Source organism: Pogona vitticeps, chromosome 3, assembly GCF_051106095.1.
Source record: "Pogona vitticeps strain Pit_001003342236 chromosome 3, PviZW2.1, whole genome shotgun sequence".
Taxonomy (NCBI): Eukaryota; Metazoa; Chordata; class Lepidosauria; order Squamata; family Agamidae; genus Pogona; species Pogona vitticeps.
The window spans coordinates 115,869,504-115,892,980 of record NC_135785.1 but is presented as its reverse complement, the minus strand read 5'-3'; the positions used below and the strand labels follow the sequence as shown (position 1 = coordinate 115,892,980).

General features: G+C 40.1%; 1 protein-coding gene across 1 annotated transcript in view; it reads right to left on the bottom strand.

Annotated features, from left to right (window-relative positions):
• The window catches only part of TM9SF3 (transmembrane 9 superfamily member 3), a 42,775-nt gene extending 21,177 nt beyond the window's left edge, over positions 1-21,598 (bottom strand). The window contains exons 1-4 of the mRNA XM_072994946.2: positions 21,377-21,598; positions 9,723-9,918; positions 5,918-6,040; positions 895-1,055 (exon numbers count right to left, since the gene is read on the bottom strand). Of these exons, the coding sequence (XP_072851047.1) occupies positions 895-1,055; positions 5,918-6,040; positions 9,723-9,918; positions 21,377-21,460 (564 nt within the window). The 5' untranslated portion in view covers positions 21,461-21,598. The remainder of the gene's footprint in view (positions 1-894; positions 1,056-5,917; positions 6,041-9,722; positions 9,919-21,376) is intronic.
• Between the last annotated feature and the right edge of the window lie 1,879 nt (positions 21,599-23,477).

The window sequence follows — 23,477 nt, the reverse complement described above, 5'->3', positions numbered from 1 at the left end:
TGCAGCCTCACCTTCGGATTTAATGTCAGACTTCCTTCTGAGTATACTGGCAGGCAGGATTGCTTGCAGACACATTATCCAGAAGCATGCTCTTATTGGGTTTGGCAATACATACTGTAAGTCCCAAAACAATTGCACTGCAATCTTACATAAGCCTACTTAGAAAAATTCACTATTGAATTTATGTACTATATACTAAAGATTAGGGTATTCGCATTTGTATACAACTGCGAATATCCTCACACAGCTGGAGTTAATGAGGGTCCGGCCCGTCCACTCACATGTCCGCCACTGCCGCCAGCTAGCCTCGCTTATCCTTCCAATCACTCTTGAGCGCCTTTCTCTTCCCAGTTAGCTATCCACTCCTGGCGGAGGGAGGGAGGACAAGTCTCCCTGCAAGGCTGCTGAGCGGCTAGCAGAACGGCGCTCCAGAGCGATTGGAAGGAAGAGAGGGGCTGCCACCACTGCTGGATGTGTGAGTGGGCAGTCTAGCCCCTGGGGCTGGACCCTCGTTAACTCCAGCTGCACGGGGATATTCATATTCATTTACAAATATGAATACCCCCATCTCTAGTATATACTGCAACCCAGAAGCCTTCACCAATAGCTGTGCTGGCTGAGGTTTCTGTGAGTTGCAGTGTAAGAACACTTGGGTTACCCAAGGCTGGGAACCACTGGCCTTGATTTCTTCCACTGTAAATTTGGGTGTACTGTGTGTTGTTAAAAGCATTTTTAAAAGGCAGGTAAATGAATCCTTTAAAAAAAACCTTCTGATTTTTTGAATGTGGGACATTGCTTCTATGGCTACAATTTTAAAAACTGGGAAAGGCTCTGACATTAACTTGCAATATTATGCCAAAACACCTTAGTTATCAACACATGCAAATCACTTACCGAGTAAGACATTTGGATTTTGGTGTTAGGAACCAGTTTAACTTTGCCTTCACTTGTCAGATTCACATCTACAATTCTATTTCCATTATAACCTATTTCAAGTTTTTTGTATGTCCACAGATAGTAATCTTCACCATTTTCATCTGCTTCACCAACAATGCCTGAAAAAGGTACAGGTAGTGGTGGTTAAGTTATATAGTTTGAATATGCTTGCTGCTATTAATCTGTGAACAAATTCTACTCTTTTGCAGCAGAACTGGATTCAACTGCAAGCTTTGGCATCTGAGAATCATCAAGATTGGTTTCAAAAGAACAAATGAAGCTTCTCTGTTGAAAAATGAAAGCTTGCAAGCATATTCTGCATTTTAAAGAACCTGCTGGGCAGGCTCAAAGGTTTAGGCAAAGGTTGAGAGTTCAGTTCCCCACTGTGCCTCCCTGACCGTGGCTGGAGTTGATGATCCACAGGGTTCCTTCCAGCTCTGCAATTCTAAGATTGAGATTATTATTAAAGATACAAAGATCTGCCACAAAATAATCAAATTCTTCCAAAAAACCAAAACTAAACCAAACCCACTGAACCCATAAATTACTGAACTTAAAAGAAATAGAGGATTATGTATTCTGGTTCAACTAATCACATAGAGAGATAAGGAGCTAGAGAGAGTATCAAAAACACTGCTAAGAACACTAGAAATTTAATTCAGACTCCCCATCTTGAGCTTCTTTACATTTTACCAGGTTAGCTGCTTGCTAATTAATTAAATTTGAAGTAAATATGCATATTGTATAACTAAATTTGTTCTTCTAGAATTTGGAATGAAAAACAAAGCGGTTTGTTTTCCCAGAGGAAGAAGTGAATCAACATTCTGCCTAGTTTTACAAGAAGATGTATTTTTTGGCTAGAAGGAAAGGAAAAGGGACAGAACAGAAAATGAGTCTCCTGCTTCATCTCCTATTATGGAGGCCACTTAAAGCAGATTCATTCTTTCTGGAAGCAGCAAAGTGAGAAGTCACCATTTCAGGTGCCTGAGTAACAAGTGACACTAGTATCTTCTTGTGCAGCTCTACAAAAGGCATATGCCAATTTGTCATAAATTAGAAAATCTTCACAGACATTGGCTTAAATCCAGTAGTAGGTCACAACTGAAGTAGGTCCATTGAGTCAGAGGGGATATGGAATCAATGCCTATGTAAGTTTCACAGATTCAGCAGACCTACTCTAGTTGTGATTTATAGCTAGATTTCAGCCATTATCTGTTGCATGGTGAGTCATGAAACTAAGCATTCAACTGATGTTTATAGAGATTCTGTAACTTATGGCAGTTTGCTTTCAAAAGCTACACTTTTTGCATAGCTGTGCCATGAAATTTCGGCCACTAGATCAGTGATTATTTGTAACCTTGCTCAGATCTTGGAGTAGGGGGGAAAGGGCTAAACATGTTAGCTGTTCCTTTAAAAAAATTAAAACTGTATGATGATCACAATGCGGGGGGACTTACATATTACTAATATATTATTTTCTATTTTTAAAAGATTTTAAAATAAAAAATACAAAATATACTGAAATGACAACTTAAAAATTATGTTTTCAAAAGAATTGGCTGAAATCCAGGAGTACGTTACAACTACAGTATGTCCATTGAATCAATGAGGTTATAGAGTTGTAATCCTTAGTGATTCAATGGGCCTACTCTAACTGTGACTTACTACTGGTTTTCAGCCATTATTTATTATATACCAAATCATGTAATAAGGGTTACAGCACAAGAAAGGGTACTATTACACCCTCCTTACCCTAAAAACTAACAGCTACCTCCAAGGTTCAAGCTTGCTTTATATGCCATTTTCACAGTTTTCAGTGAGATTCACCAATAAGAACTAATAAATTTCTGAAGTCTCTAAAACTAGTGTTTTATTTAGAAATTGCAGATATTCTCAGATTTGACCTGAAAACATGTTTCTAAATAAAATGTACATCAGTTGTACATCTCTAACAACACTTAAGGAGGCACATACTTTATAAATCTCAGCTTCAGTAGTGCAAGTTTCAATTATACTATTATAAATATATTTTTGAATACAATTTTCCAGTTACATAAAAACAGCTGTAATTTATATTATCACAAGTCAGGTGACAGTAATAATACAAATATTTCCCTTAAAAGAAATAAAGTATGGTTTATATTCTATTATTTCTGTTAATGGTTTTCTCCATAAGAGAGCTTATTACTCCAGTGGAAATAAAACTGAAAATCATGTACTGTAGTGTGTTTTCTTCCTATATTTGGTGCTTGTTCTGCCAAATAAACAACCCATCTCTAAGAATCATATTCAGAAAAAGTCTGATTATATTATGCTGCGCCTTTTTATGAGCCAGAGTTCATAAAAGAAGCATGGAGGAAGAGCAGAACATTAAGAAAGCACAGCAGCAATGTAGCAATTAGGCAGATTGCCTCCCAGACTTGAGAGAAGGAAGATCACGAGTATTAGGATCATCCATTATTTCAGCAGCACCTCTTTTGGCACATTAAGTTGCCCTAATATCCATCACAGCTTCAGAGGCAAAAAGCAACAACAGCTGTACAGGCTGATGCCACACCAAGCCTAGCACAATAGAAACAACGACCCTTTCTTCCAAGTTTTGGAAACAGGAGAATGGCAAGGATTTGTTCTCAACTGTTCCAGTGGCATACAGAGGGCTCACAAGCTTAGTGGGATGTGTGGTGGAAGCACAGATCTGGATGACTATTAAAAACAGCCAAAATTCTCTCGCCGGGACTACACTGCTAATTACAAGGTTCTGTTGTTGTTTTGCAAAATGTAAAGGATGTCTTTGAGGGTCAAACTGTCATTTGGAAAAGGGACTGGGGAACAAAATTAAAAAGCCAAGGTAATCCCTGACTATCCATCTGGATGCCTCTTAAACAGCAATCATCTAACATTCATGGGAGAAAGAATGCTCCCCACCCAATCCTTTAAAGACTGATACAGGAAATGGGAAACAACTTGTTCATCTGCAAACTTTGCCCTCCAATGCTTCTATGCCTTTAAAATGTGCACTGCAGGTTAGAGTTGGATCCATCATAGTCACAGGAAACACATGTGCCTTTCATCGTGTTAGTCTGACACACCAGCCACAACTTCTGCAGGACACAAACAGCTTGAATGCTGTTATGTAAATATAAATTTAGGCCAGAATGCAACAACTAGATTAGTAATTTGGACTGGTTGCTAGTTTTTCTCTTAATCACAATTCCACATGTCTATGATTACTTAAAATGCCCTAAATGGTCTGGCAGCTTTGTACAACATACGCTGCTCATATTACTGACCCCTTTCACCGTTTAAAGTTAAGTAAGTGGAAAGAAGAGAAAAGGCCCAATTGTAGCAAATCATTTATGAAACTGATCTATAGCTTCAGTGATTAAGTACAAAGATCCACATTTTCAGGTAGGGCTGGGAAAACTCCTGCCTAAAAATATGAAGAACTGTCATCAATCATTGCCAGCAAAACCAAACTAGTTACTAGTTTTACTCATTGCAAGAACAGTCTTCTGTGTTCCCAAATGCCTCAATGGAAAAGTTCATGACACCCAACTGCATTGCCTTTTCAATGCAAGGCAACTGCATTTTTATTTGCTCAACATGGAATGTGAAATGAACAATTACTGTTGTTTGTTACCTACTCCAAATGTGTATTTTCTTCTTTGTTTTAATTGTTATTGTATATTAATAGTATCTCATTGTATGTTGCCATGAAAAGCAAATGCTTTTAGAAATAAAATGAAAACCCTTGCCACTCTATGCAGGACAGTTATGCAATGAAGGGAATGTCTTTAACCTATTGCCCCTTTGATCTATCATAAACTTTTCAAATCTTGCAAGAACAAAAAGACTGACAATTCCATTTTTCCACAGTTGATGTTTAAAAGCAAACTGAGTGAAAGTGAAAATCTTGCTATTCATACATTTGAGCAGTCACGTTTTGGAGGCAACTAGTGGGGTTAGTAGGGTTTCTAACTGAAACCCTACTAACCACAGAGCAGTGGATACCTCTGATGGGGGTAGTACTGTAAGCTGAAAAAAGACCACTCATGCACTGTTTGCAGCAGCACATGTTCTCAGAAATCAGTACATGGTCACTACCTTTTGTGAGAAGAGAGTTTGAGCGGCACATAGATATATAGCTCTGCAGGAGAATGTAGATTAGCCCCATGCTGGAGAATATGGAGATTCCATGCTCCCAATTTCAACAGAACGACCTGGCTCCTTAAGAGGCCAGGCACTTTTGCGCTCAGATTTTATTTTTGCTGGAGACATTCAAAAGAAAGGCATTCAAAATACAAGCTTCATGCCCCCAGAGGCACGCAGGTAATAAAGCAACCCAAGTCTGAGGGTATATTTATTTTGGGTTGGTACGCATTGTTATGTAGGAAGTGCCTAGTTTAAATTTAAATTTAAGTTTAAACATAAATTGCAAGGCTGACTGGTGAAATTTTTGACTGACTGGTGAGACATTATAAAAATTTTAAAGCCCTGCACATGTGTCATTTCCATTAAAACTTAGACAACATCCACTCCAGTATATGGCAGAGCCACAAACAGAGAAAGAAAATATGGTGGGTTTTGGCAATTCCCACTGTCAATTCTTTGAGGTACGTACATATAATAATCTTAGAACTGCAGAGCTGGAAGGGACCCTATGGAACATTGAGTCCAGATTCTGTCAAGGAAGGACAGTTTTGAATTGAACTCCCAGTCTCTGCCTCTGAAGCCAGATACTTAAAAGCACTGAGCCATCCAGTGGAATGAGTAACACCTGATTAAACAGCAGTGATGGAGAATGTATTGTTTACTTATTTCACGCCTTTAACCCAAAACATGGGCTCAAAGTGGACTGATAATAATAGTCTGAGAGCAGGAATGATGGCAGGACAGAGAAAAATAACAAAATATCAAGACTGTATACCGCTTGGTAGAATAGTTTACAATTCTGTATATAATACTGACAAACATTTCTTACCCCATATTGGCAAATCATCTATGTACATCTGATACCAATAGTGATTTTTGATAGCATAAACAAATGCATCTCTTGTTTGTTTATCCAAGTCTATTTCACAGTATGTTGTCTGCATCACATCCTCTGTGAAAATTAAAATAAGGTGTTAATAATGCATGAACTATGAACTGACTGATCTTAATGTCAATCCTTTATATTAGTATCATTTTATCCAAAATAGCCTCCATTCGACCATAGCCTATGTGTCAGCCCATAACCTCCTGTGCCTTTTATGTTTTACCATTGCCAAACACTACTCGCCCCTATAAAAAATTGCCCTGAGCCAGTGCTAATCTACTGATAAGCAACAAATACTTAGCAGTATAAATGTAAACTTCACTATTCTGGTTTTAAATACAATACCATTTCCCCTTCTTCCAAAGCTCACAGGCAGCACAAACTCTTCCTCTCGTCAAAGTCTAACAAGATCATCAAACCAATTCAAACCATACTCAGCCACCCAAGAAGGAAAAATTTCACCCAATATTTTGCTCCCCCCGCCAAAAAATAGAAAGGGGTCATGGAAGATCCAGAAGGGGCGATGCATCAAAGCTAAAGGCAGCGTTGCCTTTGTAAACTTCAAACGATTCTCCATAGACTTGTGAAAAGTTCCCAGGGCCTCTCTTTTGCAGAACATCACACTTTCTCAGAGCTAAGACCAAAAATGCTACCATCGCAGGTCTTTTGGAGGGAAGTGAAAGAGTTCTACTTTCCAAGCTGTAATTAATCAGGTCCTTTGATTGTTAATACTACTTAAACTAGATGCTACGTATATGTGATCTCTATCTTCCAGAAAACTCAGGTCCATCCAACAATATTTATACAGAATGGGCATCTCTGGCATGTCGGCTACTTGAAACATGTAATGTGTACCTCCATTGCAATGTATCTATGTGGGGATACTATCCCTCATTTCAATGAGTATCTTGGGGACAATACATGATTTAATTATGTCAGCCAGAAGCTGAAAAAACAAAGAAAATAGCTCCAATTATCAGGCACCTATCACTATTATTGAACAAAGACAGGGACCTACACTTCCAGTGTTTCTTGATTTATGTGCATTTAGAGTATAGCGACAAAAGGCTATTGATAAAAATGTACAAACACACAGCATTTTTCTTAATTAGATGGGATTCTGTAAACTTAGTTGCAAGCTTCAGCGCCTCCGAAGTCACAAGGACATCTGGTCTGAGTTTGAACTCCAGTAGAGCCATGAGCTCAAGATGCTGCCAGTCTCCCTATGGAAGAGTCCATTTACAGTAATTGCCATTAATGGCATATCTTCATTCAGACAGTACTTTTTGAACCAGATGCCTCTTTTGATACAGCACAGGCATAAGGGGTGCTCTTTTTTTTTTAAAGCTATGTTTCCCCATCCTGCTGTCTTTGCAAGTGTACAGCAGTCAAATTCTACTAGGGCTATTACTACCATTCCTTTCCCTTAACTACTTTCCTTTACTGTGTATGGTTATGAAAATACAGTCGTGCCCCGCTTAAGGATTACCCCACATTACGATGAATCCACTTCACAATGATGTTTTTGCGATCACAAAACGATGGTCTAAATGGGTTTTTTTCGCTTTGCGAAGATTGGTTCCCTGCTTCGGGAACCGATTCTTAGCATTACGACGATCAAAACAGCTGATCGTCAGGTTTTCAAAATGGCCACTGGGTGCTCAAAATGGCTCCCTGCTGTGCTTAGGGATGGATTCCTCGCTATACAGGCACCGACAATGGCTGCCGTATGGAGGATCTTCGCTGGACGGTGAGTTTTTAGCCCACTGGAACACATTAACCGGGTTTTAATGCGTTTCAATGGGTTTTTAAATTTCACTTTATGACGTTTTTGCTTTACAGCGATTTCGCTGGAACGAATTAACGTCGTTAAGCGAGGCACCACTGTAGATAGGTAGGTCTTTGGGACAGCTCCCTAAGGAGTCATTCTTGAAACAGCATTTTTAGCAAAACATTTCTGAGTTTCCAGCTTGCTATTCAGGGTTTAGCTTTGGGTGACTGAATTCAAATTTAGTAATTTAGTAAATGGCGCCTGAAATCAAAAGGTTAGGGTAAACTCTGCCACGCGTCCCACTGGTACGAAGCCTGCTTTTGTCTATCACCCAACTGGGTAGGTCATGACCCATAGGTATGCACAGAAGTTTTCCTGGAGCAGGGAGAGCTGCACAGTATCTGACTGTAATCTGGACATGTACTGCACAGCTACAATGCATCAGTTCACTGTACGTGTGTTCAGATGCACAAGCTTCGTTCCTTTGTGTCATGTTCGGTGATATTTTGAAGCCTACAAAACCCAGCAGAAAATGTTGAGAATTTGTAATAATAACACAGCAGTACATTCTTCCTTCATGAAACAGACATTGTGAACTCCAACAAAGTTTACTTGGAGTGAGGAACACTGTAAAAAAATGTGACATGGAAAAGAGACAGATAAGTACAGCAGTGTTAAGACTGCACCAGTTTTTTTGTGGCACCATTGCGCTTGACAATTTCATACAGCATGTCCACAAAAGTGGCCCAGTGTACCATCATGGTTGCCTTCATCTGAGAAACACTGATGAACATGTTACTGAGAACAGCCAAAAGGACCTTCAGAGAGTGTAATTGGCAGATAGGACACATTGCTATGTTTATGTGGGCCTTGAGATTCCATAGAACGCTAGAAAAAAGCGTTCCCAAAGCAAACAACTCCTTCTCCTATCAGCCAAAATAAATGAATGTTTGCATTAACTGGATTCTAACTTATACAAATGTTCTTTCGGAACTGTATATATTATGTTGGGAAAGAACACCCTGATACTATTAGAAAAGAGGCCAAAGGTAGATCTGGTGTCTAGATAATTAGCAAAACAGTAGGTATATGTTTTGTTTCATTTTCTGACTTGTAAAACAGGTAGAAAGAAGAAGCTGAGAATAACAGAGCAAGAAAAAAGACTGCTGGAATGCAGGTTGAGGAAGACTTCTGCAGTGCCTGGTCAATCACAAGCCACAGCTCATTATCAAGCCTACCTTGTGGCAATTACCGTGATGAAGAGAATTCTTTTCAAAAAAAAAAAAAAAAGGCTGCAGTATGCTGCAATCTGGGTCAAGGAAGGAGAATTTGGACTTTTCACAGCATGCTATAACAAGTTAGCAAGAGATTCCAAAGCTAATGCAATCCCATCAATGAAAGTCTCTAGAACATGGACTGGTCTAGTTAATTTGATGTCTTTAAGTTGTTGTGACTAAAGAAATATATAAGTGTTTTGTTGTGTTCAATTAACCACCTATGTGCTTCACTCTGGATCCTGGGAGTCCTGTATTCTGATTATTCAGCTACAGTTGGGACAGAAATTTTTAGAAGGTGGTGCAATTCTGCAAGGTTATAAATAATTCAGTCTTGAAAATGTGGAAACTAATGAAGCATGCACAGAATTTGAGTAAAAGCAATACTGGAGAAGGATCAACCGGTAAAGAACTGTCTTGCCTAACGTTCCCTCTCGGGTTTTTTTCGCACTGCATGGGAGCCTCGCCGTACATGTACAGAGGGGTGGAGCTTCATCCGAAATTGGGAAGTAAACAAATCAGCTGCCGGCTGCCTGTGTGCAGTACTAATGGAACTCTGTGCATGCCCATGTACCTTAGAGGGAACACTGGTCTTGCCGTAAGTAAACTTCTCAATATAAGGGCAGGATTCCAAAAGAATGTTTTAAGAGTACAACAGTGATATACAATTGTAGGAAATCTTGACAAAAGCTATTTTGCTTACCTTTAAATTTAATGTCCAGACCACTGAATTCTAATTCAACTCCTTGAAGTGCTTCTCCCAGGGTTTCATGGTAGTGACCAATGCTTTTTTTTGATCCACCACAAAAAGGGAGAGAGAAATATTTGTATGTTTCCTGGCGATTGTGATAGGGTCCTACAGTATTCATCCATAAAACAACCTCTTCTTTATCTTGGTACTGAAAAGAAGAACAAAGATTATAAACAGATATCTTCTTTAATACAGAAGAGGTATTAAAGGGGAAATAAACAGGACATCGTTTTAAATCAGAAATGCATACAGTGGCATATCTTGTTGCCTTTGCCCATTTTCTGCTTGTTACAAATTGCTAGTGAAAATTAAGTGGTCAAAGGCAAGCACCTTGGTGGCATCCAACTATTTTGGACTATAATTTCCCTAAATCCTAGTCAGCAGAACCAGTGGTCATGGATTATGGAAGTTATAGTTCTGGTATCTAGATCGTGGGTAGGCAACTTGTGATCAGTCCTAACAAATACAGCCAATGGTTAAAGCTATTAAAGTCCAAAACACTAAATTATATTGATACCCTTTCCCAGCGTTTCATAATAGTGATGAATACTTTTTTTTATCCACTGAAAAAAGCAAGAACATATTTTGGTAGCCGATAAATTGCCTGCCCAAATCTGGAGTGCATTAAGCTGGCTTTTGCAAGTGCAGGTTAACCATGTAGTGTAAGTATAAATGAGGTGATATATTGTTCTTAGAAGACTCCAAAATTCGGCCTTATTTCTAGTATCTTTATAAATTCAGCAACAAGGAATAACCACAAAAGGCACAATCACTATGGGAAATTCACTGTTCTTATCTTTCCTTTGACAAGCCATACACTCAAAAATACTACACTACTTCTCAAATAAGTTTCAATACAATTTAGAGAACTTGAACGTTCATCTAGTCCAGCAGCTCCATTTAATTCTTTTTAATAATAATAATAATAATAATAATAATAATAATAATAATAATAATAATAATAATAATAATAATAATAATAATAATAATAATAATAATAATAATAATAATAATAATAATAATATTTACTGCACCAATCAAAGACCATGGCAAGATAAAACAGTTACAATTAGTTAGGCTGACATAAAATGACAGTAAAAGCAGCATCAATACTTCACTTATGAGATAAATCAATCAGTTATTTAATTCAAGAAGCTACTACAGAATTCCAGACAGATAGCCACTGAGCTTCTGCTTTGGTATCTCCAGCAAATGGGAGTTCACTACCTCCTGAGACAGTGAGTCCCACTGTTAAACATCTCTCAATGTCAGAAGTTTCTTGTAAGGCAGGAGTAAAGGATTATATACTTTTTAAATTGACCTTGAGGCCAAACACCAATCTAGGAAGGATCACAGGGCCTACATTCTGAAAGTGAGCAGGGCCAGCTACAACTCTCAATAATTCTTAAACATTTTTTCCGCCAAGCATAGAAAGCATAGCTCAGTTTTTGCATGTCTGCTTAGGAGTACAGTGGTGCCTCGCAAGATAATGTTAATCTGTTCCGCGGAAATAGCTGTCTTGCGAAACCAACTTTCCCATAGGAATGCATTGAAAATTAATTAATGCATTCCTAGGGGGAAATTTTTTTAAAGGAACTTAAGGGGTAGGGAGCTGGGGAAGCACCATGGGAGGACTGGTGGGCATTTTTCCCTTCCGAGGCTTGACAAAGGCTGGAGGAAGAGGCGGGAACTTTGAAAATGGTTTCAGAAAAACCTCTGCAAACGTCGATCACTGTGCAGAGGGACCCGCGCGAGTCTTCCCATGGTGCAAAGTAAGCCCCGGGGGACCCCCAAAGCAGGGGTGCGTGGTTTCAGGGCACCCCCGCCAGGGTTCTGATGGCTTCCTCTGCACCATCAGAGCCCTGACAGGGGTGTCCCGAAACCACCCACGCCCACTTTAGAGCACTTTGGAGGCTTTTCCTGACGGTGCAGGAAAAGCCTCCAAAGTGCTCTAAAGCAGGCGCAGGTGGTCGTAGAGCAAAAAAGTCCCATTGGAACCATCATTTTGCAATCGCTATAGCGATCACAAAAAAACCATCATAAAGCGGGGTAACCATCTAGCAAGGCACCACTGTATGCCCCAGTGCAACGATTTTTATGCCTTCAAAATGAAGCTTAGTTCCTTTCAATAGATCCTGTCATGTGTATTACTGTTCAAATAAGTCTCCCTCATGCTTTCCTGACACTTTTAAGGCTTTGTATCTAAACACAAATTTACTCTTCAAAGAGAAAAAGCCAATAATTCAAAGCAAAGAGTTATGGTTGAAGGCAATTCCAGGCAATATGAAAATTCTTCAGACAACAGATCACCCCTCCACCACAAAAGTATGGGCGCACCGATTAATTCTTAACTTCAACCCCAAATGAACACAAGAAGTGAGCTCCAGTCTCTGATCTCCCATACAGGAAAAAAACAACAACCCTCTTTTATTCTCAGGTTATGAGCTAGTGTACACTTAATTGTTCTGCCTGCCACTTCACCCTATTTCTCACTCTCTTCCTCTTGCAAACTGTACTGGAACCTGAATATTCTACATCTCTGTCAATGCACAGCATTATCAAGTCACACTCATAATACAGCTGGTCTCAACTCCAATGCTTGGCCTTAAAACACAGTGCCCTGGGAGCTGTCCATAAAGACCAGGATGTACACCAAAGCTACAAGGCAAAAGGTAGGCTACTCTTTAAATAATTCCACTGTTTATTCATTTTTTTGCTACCTCAAAACTGACTGTACTAGGTTTTTTTAAAATTCTATTTGGCTGTTGATTTGAACCTACATGAAATCCAGTTAGCTGCCTTCTTTGTATATATATATCAATATTTAAATAACAGTAGCCCCCTATACCTAAGACTATAACGAGCTTGAACTTACATGTTTGTGACAAATTACAGAAAGTGTACTCACTGTAGGCTAGCTGTAAATAGGGACTACTCTATTCGCAACATAGCTACAAATTGCAACACTTTTTTCTTTGTTTTAATCCAGTGTGCACACCTTTGCCATGGACATGTCAGGGGCTGGTTGTGACAACACATGATGGGAATGTCATACCCCATCCAACTCCCCTTTTACTTTTTTTAAAAAAGGTGCTTATGCACATTGTCAGTTGTGCAATTTTAATTAATTTTAAAGATAAAGGATTCACACATCTGCACATGTAAACAGAGGAAGAAAAGAGAGGTAAAAAAATCAAAGAAACCAGTCAACAAGGTGCCAAAGAGTATTAAACCCAGTTATCTCAATTATGCAAAGTAGTACACATTCCCTTGTTTTACCCAATTAATTCCTGCTTCACTCAGCTGTTGGGAGTTACCGTCTTATGCAGTACACTATTATTTAGGGGGGCCCTAAAGTTTGCAAGTGAACTACACACCATCTTTGGTTATTTAAGAAAGGGGAAAATATTAAGCTCCTGTGATACTCTGACTTTTCTATATACTACTGTTTTTTCAGATGGTTGAATTGGCTGGAGGTTCTTGTGGCCGCAGGTAGCTTCTAATATACACCACAGACAGAAATTGCTACTTTTCCATCACTTTCTCCTCTTCAAAGGAAAATGCCAGTGAAAACTGCCACACTGTAACCTTTTAAAGGACTCCTCAGACAAAGTAAGTTTAGCAAGTTGAGTTACTTTAAAACTGACAGTATATAAAAACGTATTTATGCACACATACGAGGGGGTGCTGATAAGTATTGAGCTTTACCCAGAAAAAAAATTGAGCTAGGATGCTATAAACTGCAGTGTGTATTGGCCAATTTGTCTATATTCAATGGTGCAAAAATCTATTACCTATGATTTTAACTTAACTTTCATTTTCCGGTCGAAAGTAAACATGGCGGCACCTCCAGAAAAGTTCAATGTGGAAGAACATAGGACCATAATCAGGTTCCTGTTTCTCCAAGGGAAAGGTGCAAAGCAGATCCATGATGAAATGTCACAAACTATGGGTGACAGTGGCCCTTAACTGTTAAGCAACAGTTAAACGTTGGGTTGTCAATTTTTAAACTGGCCATTTTGGTGCTGAAAGTGAGAAACCCAGTGGAAGGCCTGTTTCTTTCTCTGTGCCTGCAAATGTGAAAGCCATCCATGACATGATCATGGAGGACCGACGAATATCAGCCAAAAGTATTGCTATATGTCTGAGAATATCACATAAGAGAGTTGGTGCCATTATCCACAATGACTTGGAAATCAGAAAGCTGGCAGCAAAGTGGATCCCCAAACTTTTGACAACCCAACAAAAGAGCAAACTTGTGGAGTCATCGGTGGCTGTTTTGGAACATTTTGCAAGAAATGAGTCAGATTTCTTGGGCAAACTGGTAACTGGTGATGAGACATGGATCTACTGTTCTGATCCTGAGACAAAGGAAGAGTCTAAGGAATGGAGGCACAGTGGTTCCCCCATGCCAAAGAAATTCCGAGTGCAAAGGTCGGTGCAGAAGCAAATGGCAACAGTTTTTTGGGATAAGAAGGGAGTTCTGCTTGTGGCCTACCCTCAACAGGGTTCAACTATCAATGCAATACATTACTGTGCTTTATTGACAAACTTGAGGCAAAACATCAAGGAAAAACATCGAGGAAAGTTCTCCAAAGGTCTTATCCTGTTGCATGAAAACGCCTCATCACACACTGCAGGTGAAACAATGGCAAAACTGACATCCTTAGGCTTTCAAGTGATGCCCCATCCACCCTATTCTCCCGACTTGGCTCCTTCTGACTATTATCTGTTCCCCAAACTCAGAAAACACCTAAAGGCACAATGATTTGGGAGTATTCTGGAGGCAACTAATGCTGCAAATGAGTGGTTACACCAGCAGTCGGAAGAATTTTATTTGCAGGGACTTAAGAAGCTGCAGGACAGATGTTGCAAGTACATTGACTTCCTGGGGGAATATGTAGAATAGTGTGGCAGTTACAGCTTCCTAGCTAATTTTTTTCTGGGAAAGGTTCAATACTTATCAGCACCCCCTCGTACGTAGATCATTTGTGGCACTATTACAGCCTGAAAGAAAAAGAAAAGTTCTTTTTTGCAGTAGTGGTGAGAATGGGGAAAATGACAGTGGCTGAAATTCTGTTATGTAATTATGCGGGATCTAAATGGTGATGACATCACCCAGCAATGTAAATCTTTATTTTAACTCGATGTAATTAATTTATAATTTCCTAGACCCTGCTTCAAGTTCTGAGGCTCCCTGGGGATCCCTTTTGCCCTGAGGAAGGCTTGGGAGCCTCAGGACGGTGGTGTTCCTTTAACATCAGAAAAATCGCTGCCAGATTGCCAGCAGTGGTCCCAATCCAGCAGCAGGATCACTGAAAGAGATTTTGCAGTACTAAATATCAACCTGCTCTGCTCTTCTGCCAAATGGATTTCAATCACTATTTCTAAAGCCACCTGTAGAAATAACAAATAAGCAAGCAAAAAAGCAAAAACCTAACTAATATAACTTTCTCAACATTTTTCTTCAAAGATTTTCCTCACATTTTAGCATCTAAAGTTCCTTTTCTTCCTCTGGCTAGTTCCTCGCTTCCAAGGAGCAAGTGTCATAACACTTTCAAGTAACAATAAATAACAACATTATCCAAAAGTAATAACATTTATTTTACAAAACACCATAAAGATTGGCAGTGTCATTCTTCCCATGTGTGAACAGCAAACCCCATTACTCCTGGCAGAGTAAAATGTTTTCTTGGGTCATTTTGAGAAGATTCCTCCTTCCACTTTGGGCCATTTTTATACTTCTTGGTTTTATTTTAAAAGCATGAGGTATCTATATATGCAATGAGCCTTTTTTTAAAAATGCAGTGTTAGCAACAGAATTTCACAAAGGAGTGTATCTTTGTAATCAATCACAGAACAATTTAAACTGAGTTTCCAAGATTTATTTCTGAGATACTGTGGCTTATTGGTACTGTATTCACACATTTAAAAGCTGGTGTTACACCCAATCGTAAGACAGGCAGAAGATAATTCACAAAACTGAATTTTCAATCGCCTCTTTGGTATAGTCTCCTAGGAGGTTAAGGCCTTAAATTAATGGCCTATGATGTGGGCCAGATGAATGATGAGTAAGAAAGGGAATATATCTCAATCAGTTGAAGGCACTGTCTGTAAATACTGAGGAACTGTTCAGTGATCACATTTTAGATATACTGTAATTAATGGAATCTATTCAACAAATAACCCAATAGTTATGGTTATTTATATCCTACAGATTGTATAACTTCGTTGTGTAGCATTTGTCTTACATGTATCTATTTGTTGTTATGCACCTCTTCAAAAACACAACTCCTGTTAGAACTGTAATAAAATATGGGGGGGGGGATCTGAAAACAGTGCAGTAGCACTTAGGAAACCATACAGCATAGACTGGTAGATTCTAGTACACACTAGATAGTCTACCAAGACACTGGATAGCATCTCTGAGATTCTAGCAGATGGAATGAGTGGTTAAACTTTTGGAAGTCCACACATATATAAAACTCAGGTTTCCTTTTAAAACCAGATTACTTTCAAAAAGAGAATTAATTCACATAATTGTTCCAAGGCTTTGTAAACCATAATTTATTAATTTGTGAATATGTTCCAGGGCCACATGCTCTACCTTCTTCTCACTCTCTCCTCCTGTTGCACACAAGCCTTGATATAAGGACCATGCCTTGTTTTAAGCAGAGTTCACTATTACACCTACACTAGAGAAGCTGACTTAATGTTAGTACAGTATAGTATTACGGGATGTGAAAAAGTGCACAAAACAATGTTGCTGTATCAATCATATCTGAAATACTGAAGACAAGAGTTTCGTAGGATTATGTAATAATGTTTACTTCCAATTGCTTAGATGATCAGTTGGATGGTCAGTAATCCAAGACTTATCTCTGTATCAGGTGGCAACTGCAGCAAAGGATGGTCCTTTACACACACAACACACTAATTCTAATACACAGGAACATTTTGATCAGTCAAGGACACTGTACCAACACTGAATCCAAAATATAAAGAGAGAGTGGGCAATACATAAGGTATTTCAAGGTTCAAACAGACATTACATCACAGCTGAGATTCGAGAAACACAAGGTATTCTGTGGAAGAACACTACTTCAGAAAACCATGGGAACATGGGCAACAATGACAAGAATGTTACTTTTCTTCAATACAAGACAAATAGATATTGATCACCTTACGTTCAAGCATTTGCAAGATTACTGGCAGTTTAAACCACATGTCAAATTGACAAGTACAGGAATGGGATCATTTTCTTCCAGTACACAATTCCTAAATGAAAGGTTCCGTCTAAGGCAGACCTGGGCAAAGTGCGGCCTGAGGGCCACATACGGCCCTCGAGCCGCTCCTGTCTGGCCCGCGGACAGTTTTGAACATCAAAACCATTTATAGCTTTTTGTCTAAAGTTGAGCAGCTGCTTATCTTTAACATACCGCAAAAAAACCTCTTTAGTATTTGTGAAGATTAACAAATTTAAAATAAAAACAATCATAACATCACTGTTTCATTTTATTTTTAAGTAAAGTTGGTCTGGCCTCCGAACACAGTTCAGATTTTTCATGTGCCCCCTTATAGAAATCAATTGCCCACCCCTGCTCTAAGGTGTGCCCCTGTGCACACATGCACAACTCCAACCTTCCACCCAGCATTCCTCTTCCTCCTCTGCACACCCACAGCAAGCATTTAAATCCCCTTTGGTTCTGGTCCCAATGGAACCCTACCTTGGGGGGGGGGAAGAGTTATGTGCCAATGGGGCAGACCGCCAACCAGTGGGACTGAAAATTAGAGGGAACGTTCCTTAGACCTCCAAATTATATGAGACATTTCATTTGAGGACCAACTCGTTTCCTCTGAACTATTATTCTGCAGGAAAGTATGTCTGCTGTATATTCTTTCATTTTTTTATATGCTGCCTTTCTCCCCATAAGAGACTCAAGGCAGCTCACAATAAATTAAAGACTACACAGTAACCACCATTAGAAACACCACAAGAAACAATACAAATATTTAAACATATAACATTCAAACTACCATTAAAAATAAATTACAGTGGTGCCTTGCTTAACAATGATACGTACTGTAATTGGTTCCCAAAAAATCGCTGTTAAGCTATTTCATCGTTAAGCGAAACACGGTTTCCTATAGAAATGCATTGAAAACCAGATAATCCGTTCCAATGGGAACAGACTGCCGTCCTTAAGCAAAAATCGCCATAGGAAACATCGCTAAGCGAAACACGGTTCCCCAACTGAAATGCATTGAAACCTATTCAATGCATCTCAATGGGGGGAAAAAATTACAACAAATTTAAAAAGAGTCGGAACAAAGTCAAATTAGTTTAACAAAGGGTTTATTAAGTGCACTTATGATTTCAAGCATTCTAAACATTTTTAAAACATTTTTAAACATTTAAAAAACAGCTAACATGAGGCTATCAAAACCATCGTTAAGCGAAACAGGGGGACCCAAACTGTCATCACTATGCGAAGCATGGTCCCAAACATCGCTATGCAAAAATTGCCCATAGGAACCATCATTAAACGGAGCGCAAGATCGCTCTGAAAAAATCATCGCTAAGCGATTTCATTGTTAAATGAAGCAATCGCTAAGCAAGGCACCACTGTATTAAACATTTTTAAAATATAAATGGAGCATTCCTTAAAAAACCTCACCACCTATTGTTTAAAATTCTGTCTGAAAAGAAAGGTCTTTGCCTGATGATGGAAAAACAAGAGGGAAGGGTCCAAACTGGCTTCTCAGGACAATGCATTCCCAAGACTGGAAGTAGCCACTGAGAAGGCCTCTCTCACTTCCTCACCAAACAAGCCTGTGAGTGTGTGACACTAAGAGAAAGGTGTCCTCAGTAAATCTTAAAAGCAAGAAGGCTCATATGGGGTGATTCTCACCACTTAGTAGGGTTACCTTCAACAAACAGTGAGTGTGTGAATGGATTATGTTGCATCAGACGATACCACAATACAAAAAGACTGCTATGAATACTACAGCATCCTGAATTACAACCCATCCATTTTACAGTATACAATTGCCTATCCGGCATTCATTTCTCAAATGTGGTATGTTTAAATTTCCCCTTGTCCATTTCCAGCCCTTCTATCCCCTTTTGTCCATTAATTCCACAGCCACCTATCCTGTCAACCAGGCAAAAACTGCTGGTTTTATCTCAGGTTTATTCCTTTGTTTCCTACACTGGAATGTGCTATAATTTATCCTGCTACTTCGTGTACAATACACTCTATTTCATTTTCCTGTCTTCTCCCATATCAATCCCAGAACAAGATCATACGCCTTTCTTTAGATCAGACAATATTCCACCTTATATTCCTACAATGAATTCCTATTCAATCTTACGTCCAATGAATTTCTCACCTGAACTTCTAAAAGCTTTAATCCTTGTCTATTTTTGTTAAGCACCTCTGCTCTTTCAAAATGATCATTTTGAGAAATCTTCCTTCACTGATTCCACATATTCTCCACCTGCTATACCTTCCAGAATGCCTGGATAGTCTTTTCCTGAGACTCCAAATCAATGTATTTTTTTGTTTCTGCTCATAATTAAAAGCAACTAAAAAGAATTTAAAAATTATCAACATATTATTTTCTCATTACCACTGCTCCTCACATTCTTTCACTCCCCTCTTGAAAAGTTGAGTGGCAAGGACTTTGAAGCAGGAACATGTTTCACCTATGTTACTCAGTAGCGTATTTAACATTGGTGCAAACATATTACATCTAGCAATATTTGGCAAACTGGTGTAACCATATAACAAAAAAGATCCTTATCTTTTTTAGTTTCATCGTTTGGTTGCCTCTGAGCTGCTCTATACAGAATCTTAAAATATCAGTATTTCCTGAATGAAATTTAAAAATTGCAACACCCAGCTGAAGGAAGTATGTTTGATAAAAATATTTCTTTTGCTTTTTGTCACGAATTGCTTTTGAAAAGTTTTGTTGATTGTTGTTGCCCTCATAATGATTTTTTCTCTTACTGCTTCACTTTAAACTTGTGAATTTTCATCATGATTTGTCCTGTTTTGCTATGAAACAGTTTGCAGTGTCTTGAACACCTATTTTACAAGACAGCTGGAAGGAAAACAAAATATTTGAGCAGAGAAGCCCCAGGTTCAAATGAATCTGTTAAAAGAAGCTGTCATTTCCTTAGCCAACCCCACCTCTTTCCCATTGGGGACTCCTTTTCCAATCTACTTTTACAAGGCCTATGAGAGAACATACTGTGTTAATTTATGATTTGTGCTATAAAGCTTTATGTATTACTGTCTATTACTCTCATTCACACACATCACCACTGGAAACCAACTACTGTATATCTCTTCCGAAAAGTGAAAGACAACATGTCCAATATCATATGGTGGCTGAAATCCTACTGCTGATTATGCCAGGCAAGCGCTAGGGTGTAAATCCAGCAGAGAAGCAAATTAAGGGGATGCGGCTTCTATTCTTCATTGTGTGATAGGTCACATGACTGGTGTGTGATAAGGAATGCAAATACAGTGGACCCTCGACTTACAGGCAGCTCCACATACAGACTTTTCGAGTTACAGACTTCTCTGACCGCAAAATTTAGGTTCAACTCGCAGCCAGAGAATTGACCTACAGACCGACAAAAAAAACCAAAATGGAACAAAAACGGCCAGTTACGGATTAATCGGTTTTCAATGCATTGTAGGTCAATGGACCCTCGACCTACAGACTTTTCGACCTGCAGTCACCGTTCCAATACGGATTAATTCCGTAAGTCGAGGGTCCACTGTAGGGTCTTCTTATTTAACAGCAATTCCCTGTTGCACTTATACCAGCACAAATAACTGGCCACTAAACACTCCCAAGACTCATAGTTTGGGCTGCAAAAGGTACAGGCTATCACAGGAAAAGAAAAAGCATCTAGCCACCAGAATGCAAAATCAGGCATCAATAGTTCATATGAAAAACTAATTTATTTTTTGTGATTTTCCATAAAACGCTTAGAGAAGCAAGATTTGACGTAATATATTAACAGGCATAACTTTGTTACTTTTCCAAAATTTATCCACTTAAGATTTCATCATCAAATAAACGGTGCGCGGTACCCTCAGGCCAAAGGCGATAGTCCTCTTTGCAATCGAAAACTCAGCAGGACACACAGCTAAGCCGTTTACAGGTAGGATCTGACTGCACGGAACCCTGGCCTTAGTTCTGCCACTCGAGAGCCCCACTTTTCAGCCTTCCCGAGAAAAGTGACTGTGGCATTGCTCAGGGCAACAAGTTTTGGGCACCCCGAAAGAAACAGGGACGGGATCCTCAGCGAGGAACGCTGGTCCCAATCTTACGGGCGAGGAGGGGGGGGGGCAAGGGTTGGTTCGCTCCTCCTTTTCAGCCACGAAGGACAGCCCGAAGGCACGAAACACTCCGAGGTCGCAGCCCCACGCCGACTTCAGAGGCAAAGGGGCCGCCCCTTCGCCAGGCGCCCTGCAACAGGGCGCGCAAGCTACCCACGGGAGCGAAGGGAGGAGGAGGAGGAGGAGGAGGAAGAGGCCGCCTCTCCGCGGGGTCTGAAACCCGCTGTGACGCGCCGCGGCCCTCACCGTGTGCTCATGTTCGTCGGCCCGGCCTTGCAACACCAACGAGGCCACCACGCACCACACAAGTCCGGCCGGCGCCATCCCCATCGCCACCAGCCGCCACCGAAGAAAAGGAGGCGCCGCTTCCGCCGTTCCCGCCACGTCATCCGGGCGCACACCGGAACCGCCGCTACTTACGGCGGCCGACACGACCCAAAAGCCGCGGAACTCGCAGCCAAGGAAGCAAAACGCTCTTCCCCGCGCGACTAAGTGACGAGAGAGGGGAAAGTGTTTTATAGGAGGTGGCTCGGCGGGGGAAAAGGAAGCCAAGGCGTTGTGCGCCTGCGCCCTGGGTGGGATCGGCGCGTGGGGCCGTAGCTACGCGACAGTTCTTTCCGCAGAACAGGACGGTGAAAGCAAAGGGGAAGCGTGCTCTTGCGGGGCGGGAAGCAAGGGGACCCTCTTTTGGTTGCGAGGCACGACATCTGTCGCCCCATCGCCACCTTCCAGACTCTTGGCCATAAGTTAATTACATTATTTATCATGCCTCGCCTCATTCTAAGGGCTGACAAAGGGTCACACTAGTTGTTACCAAATGCAAAACTCATGTGTCCAAAGAATCGTCGGTTCCTGAAAGCCAACATTATTTAAGAGCGGAGAAGGGGACTCTGTGTGTGTGTCAGAGAGAGAAAGAGATTAAACTCTCCGTTGGAAACGAGGACTCCTCACATTACTAACCAGCAGGCACTGTGCAGCTAGTCTATACTGTAGGTATTTGTTTCCCCTTGCTGTAATTTCTTTTTAAAGAAAAGCATTTTGGGAGAAGGTATCATGTCTACACGATGCAGTTGCAACAATTTGATTTGGATTTAACTACCATGACTCCATTTTATGGAATGTTGGGGGAGATGTAGTTTGGTGAGGCACTCGGAATTCTCTGCTATAGTTCAGGGAGCCACTAAGCATCTGTCTGAGTATGGAAGTCTCCCAGTGTCATCAGACTACACACCCAGGATTCAGTGGTGAGGTCTGTTAAAAGAGGAGCTGCATTGCTGCAGCTGAATAATGGAGACACATTTAATATCCTGTAAGATGCCCATCTTTTCTGGTATCAAGCTCACAATGAAGCAAAGCAATGCCTGATACAGGACAACCAAGGGAGCAGAGCTTAGCATCTAAGGCCATCTTTATCCTGATGCCTAGATGTGTTGGACCACAATTCTCATATTCCAGCCAGAAAGAATCAACCTGAGGAATACAAGTCGTGGTCCAATATATCTGGATGAGGTTGGGGAAAACAGTAGTCACATACAGCCACTCCGTGTTCCAACAGGTCCCCTATCATCAAGTGATGGAGGTCCATGTGGTACTAGGCCCACAGTGACCCCCTTTTACACGTAGGAAAATTAAGATATTGAGAGTTGTTAGGCTGGACTACATAGTGAACAACCTAGCCAGTAATGGGAAAGGAAGTTTGGCCTCTGGTTGGTCTTTCTTCCTTTTAGGTTGTAATCTTAACAAAGGAACTTCTGTGAAATTCTGCAGGCATCAAGATTTTCAGGTGTTCTTGAGACTACCATCATCAATGGTGGGTACACATGACTCCAGAGAGGGCTATCTCCAGAGAGGGCTATCTCTTCTTCTTTTTTAGGTTTTAGGTAGCAGTTTTGAGATTAGAGGTAGTTCTTGGTTTGAAGTTGTAAACCTCTGCTGCTGTCTAATAATTCCTGTGTTTGAAATTTGTAAATCTATCAATACTTATATTAAAAACCCAGTTATCTGTTACAGGTATAAAATACCGTCGTTGTCTCCCTAGACAGACTCTGACCTCTGCTTCAAAAATAACTCTTAGCATTCCTGCAATACCCAAATCTACCTAGATTATCACCCTTGGTAGGAACTGAAAATTAGCAACTTGAAAGTCCTATTCCTCTGTTAACAAACCATTTTCACTTTGTCAATCAACCATATCCTCAGCTGAACATGACTCTTGCCACTATGTAATAAATATAGGGAGTACCACATGTTTTTTTTCTCCCCTGGTCTGAAGAAGTGAATTTCGATTCGTGAAAGCTCATACAGAAATAAAACTGTTTGGCTTTAAAGGGCTGCAGTATTTTGTCTC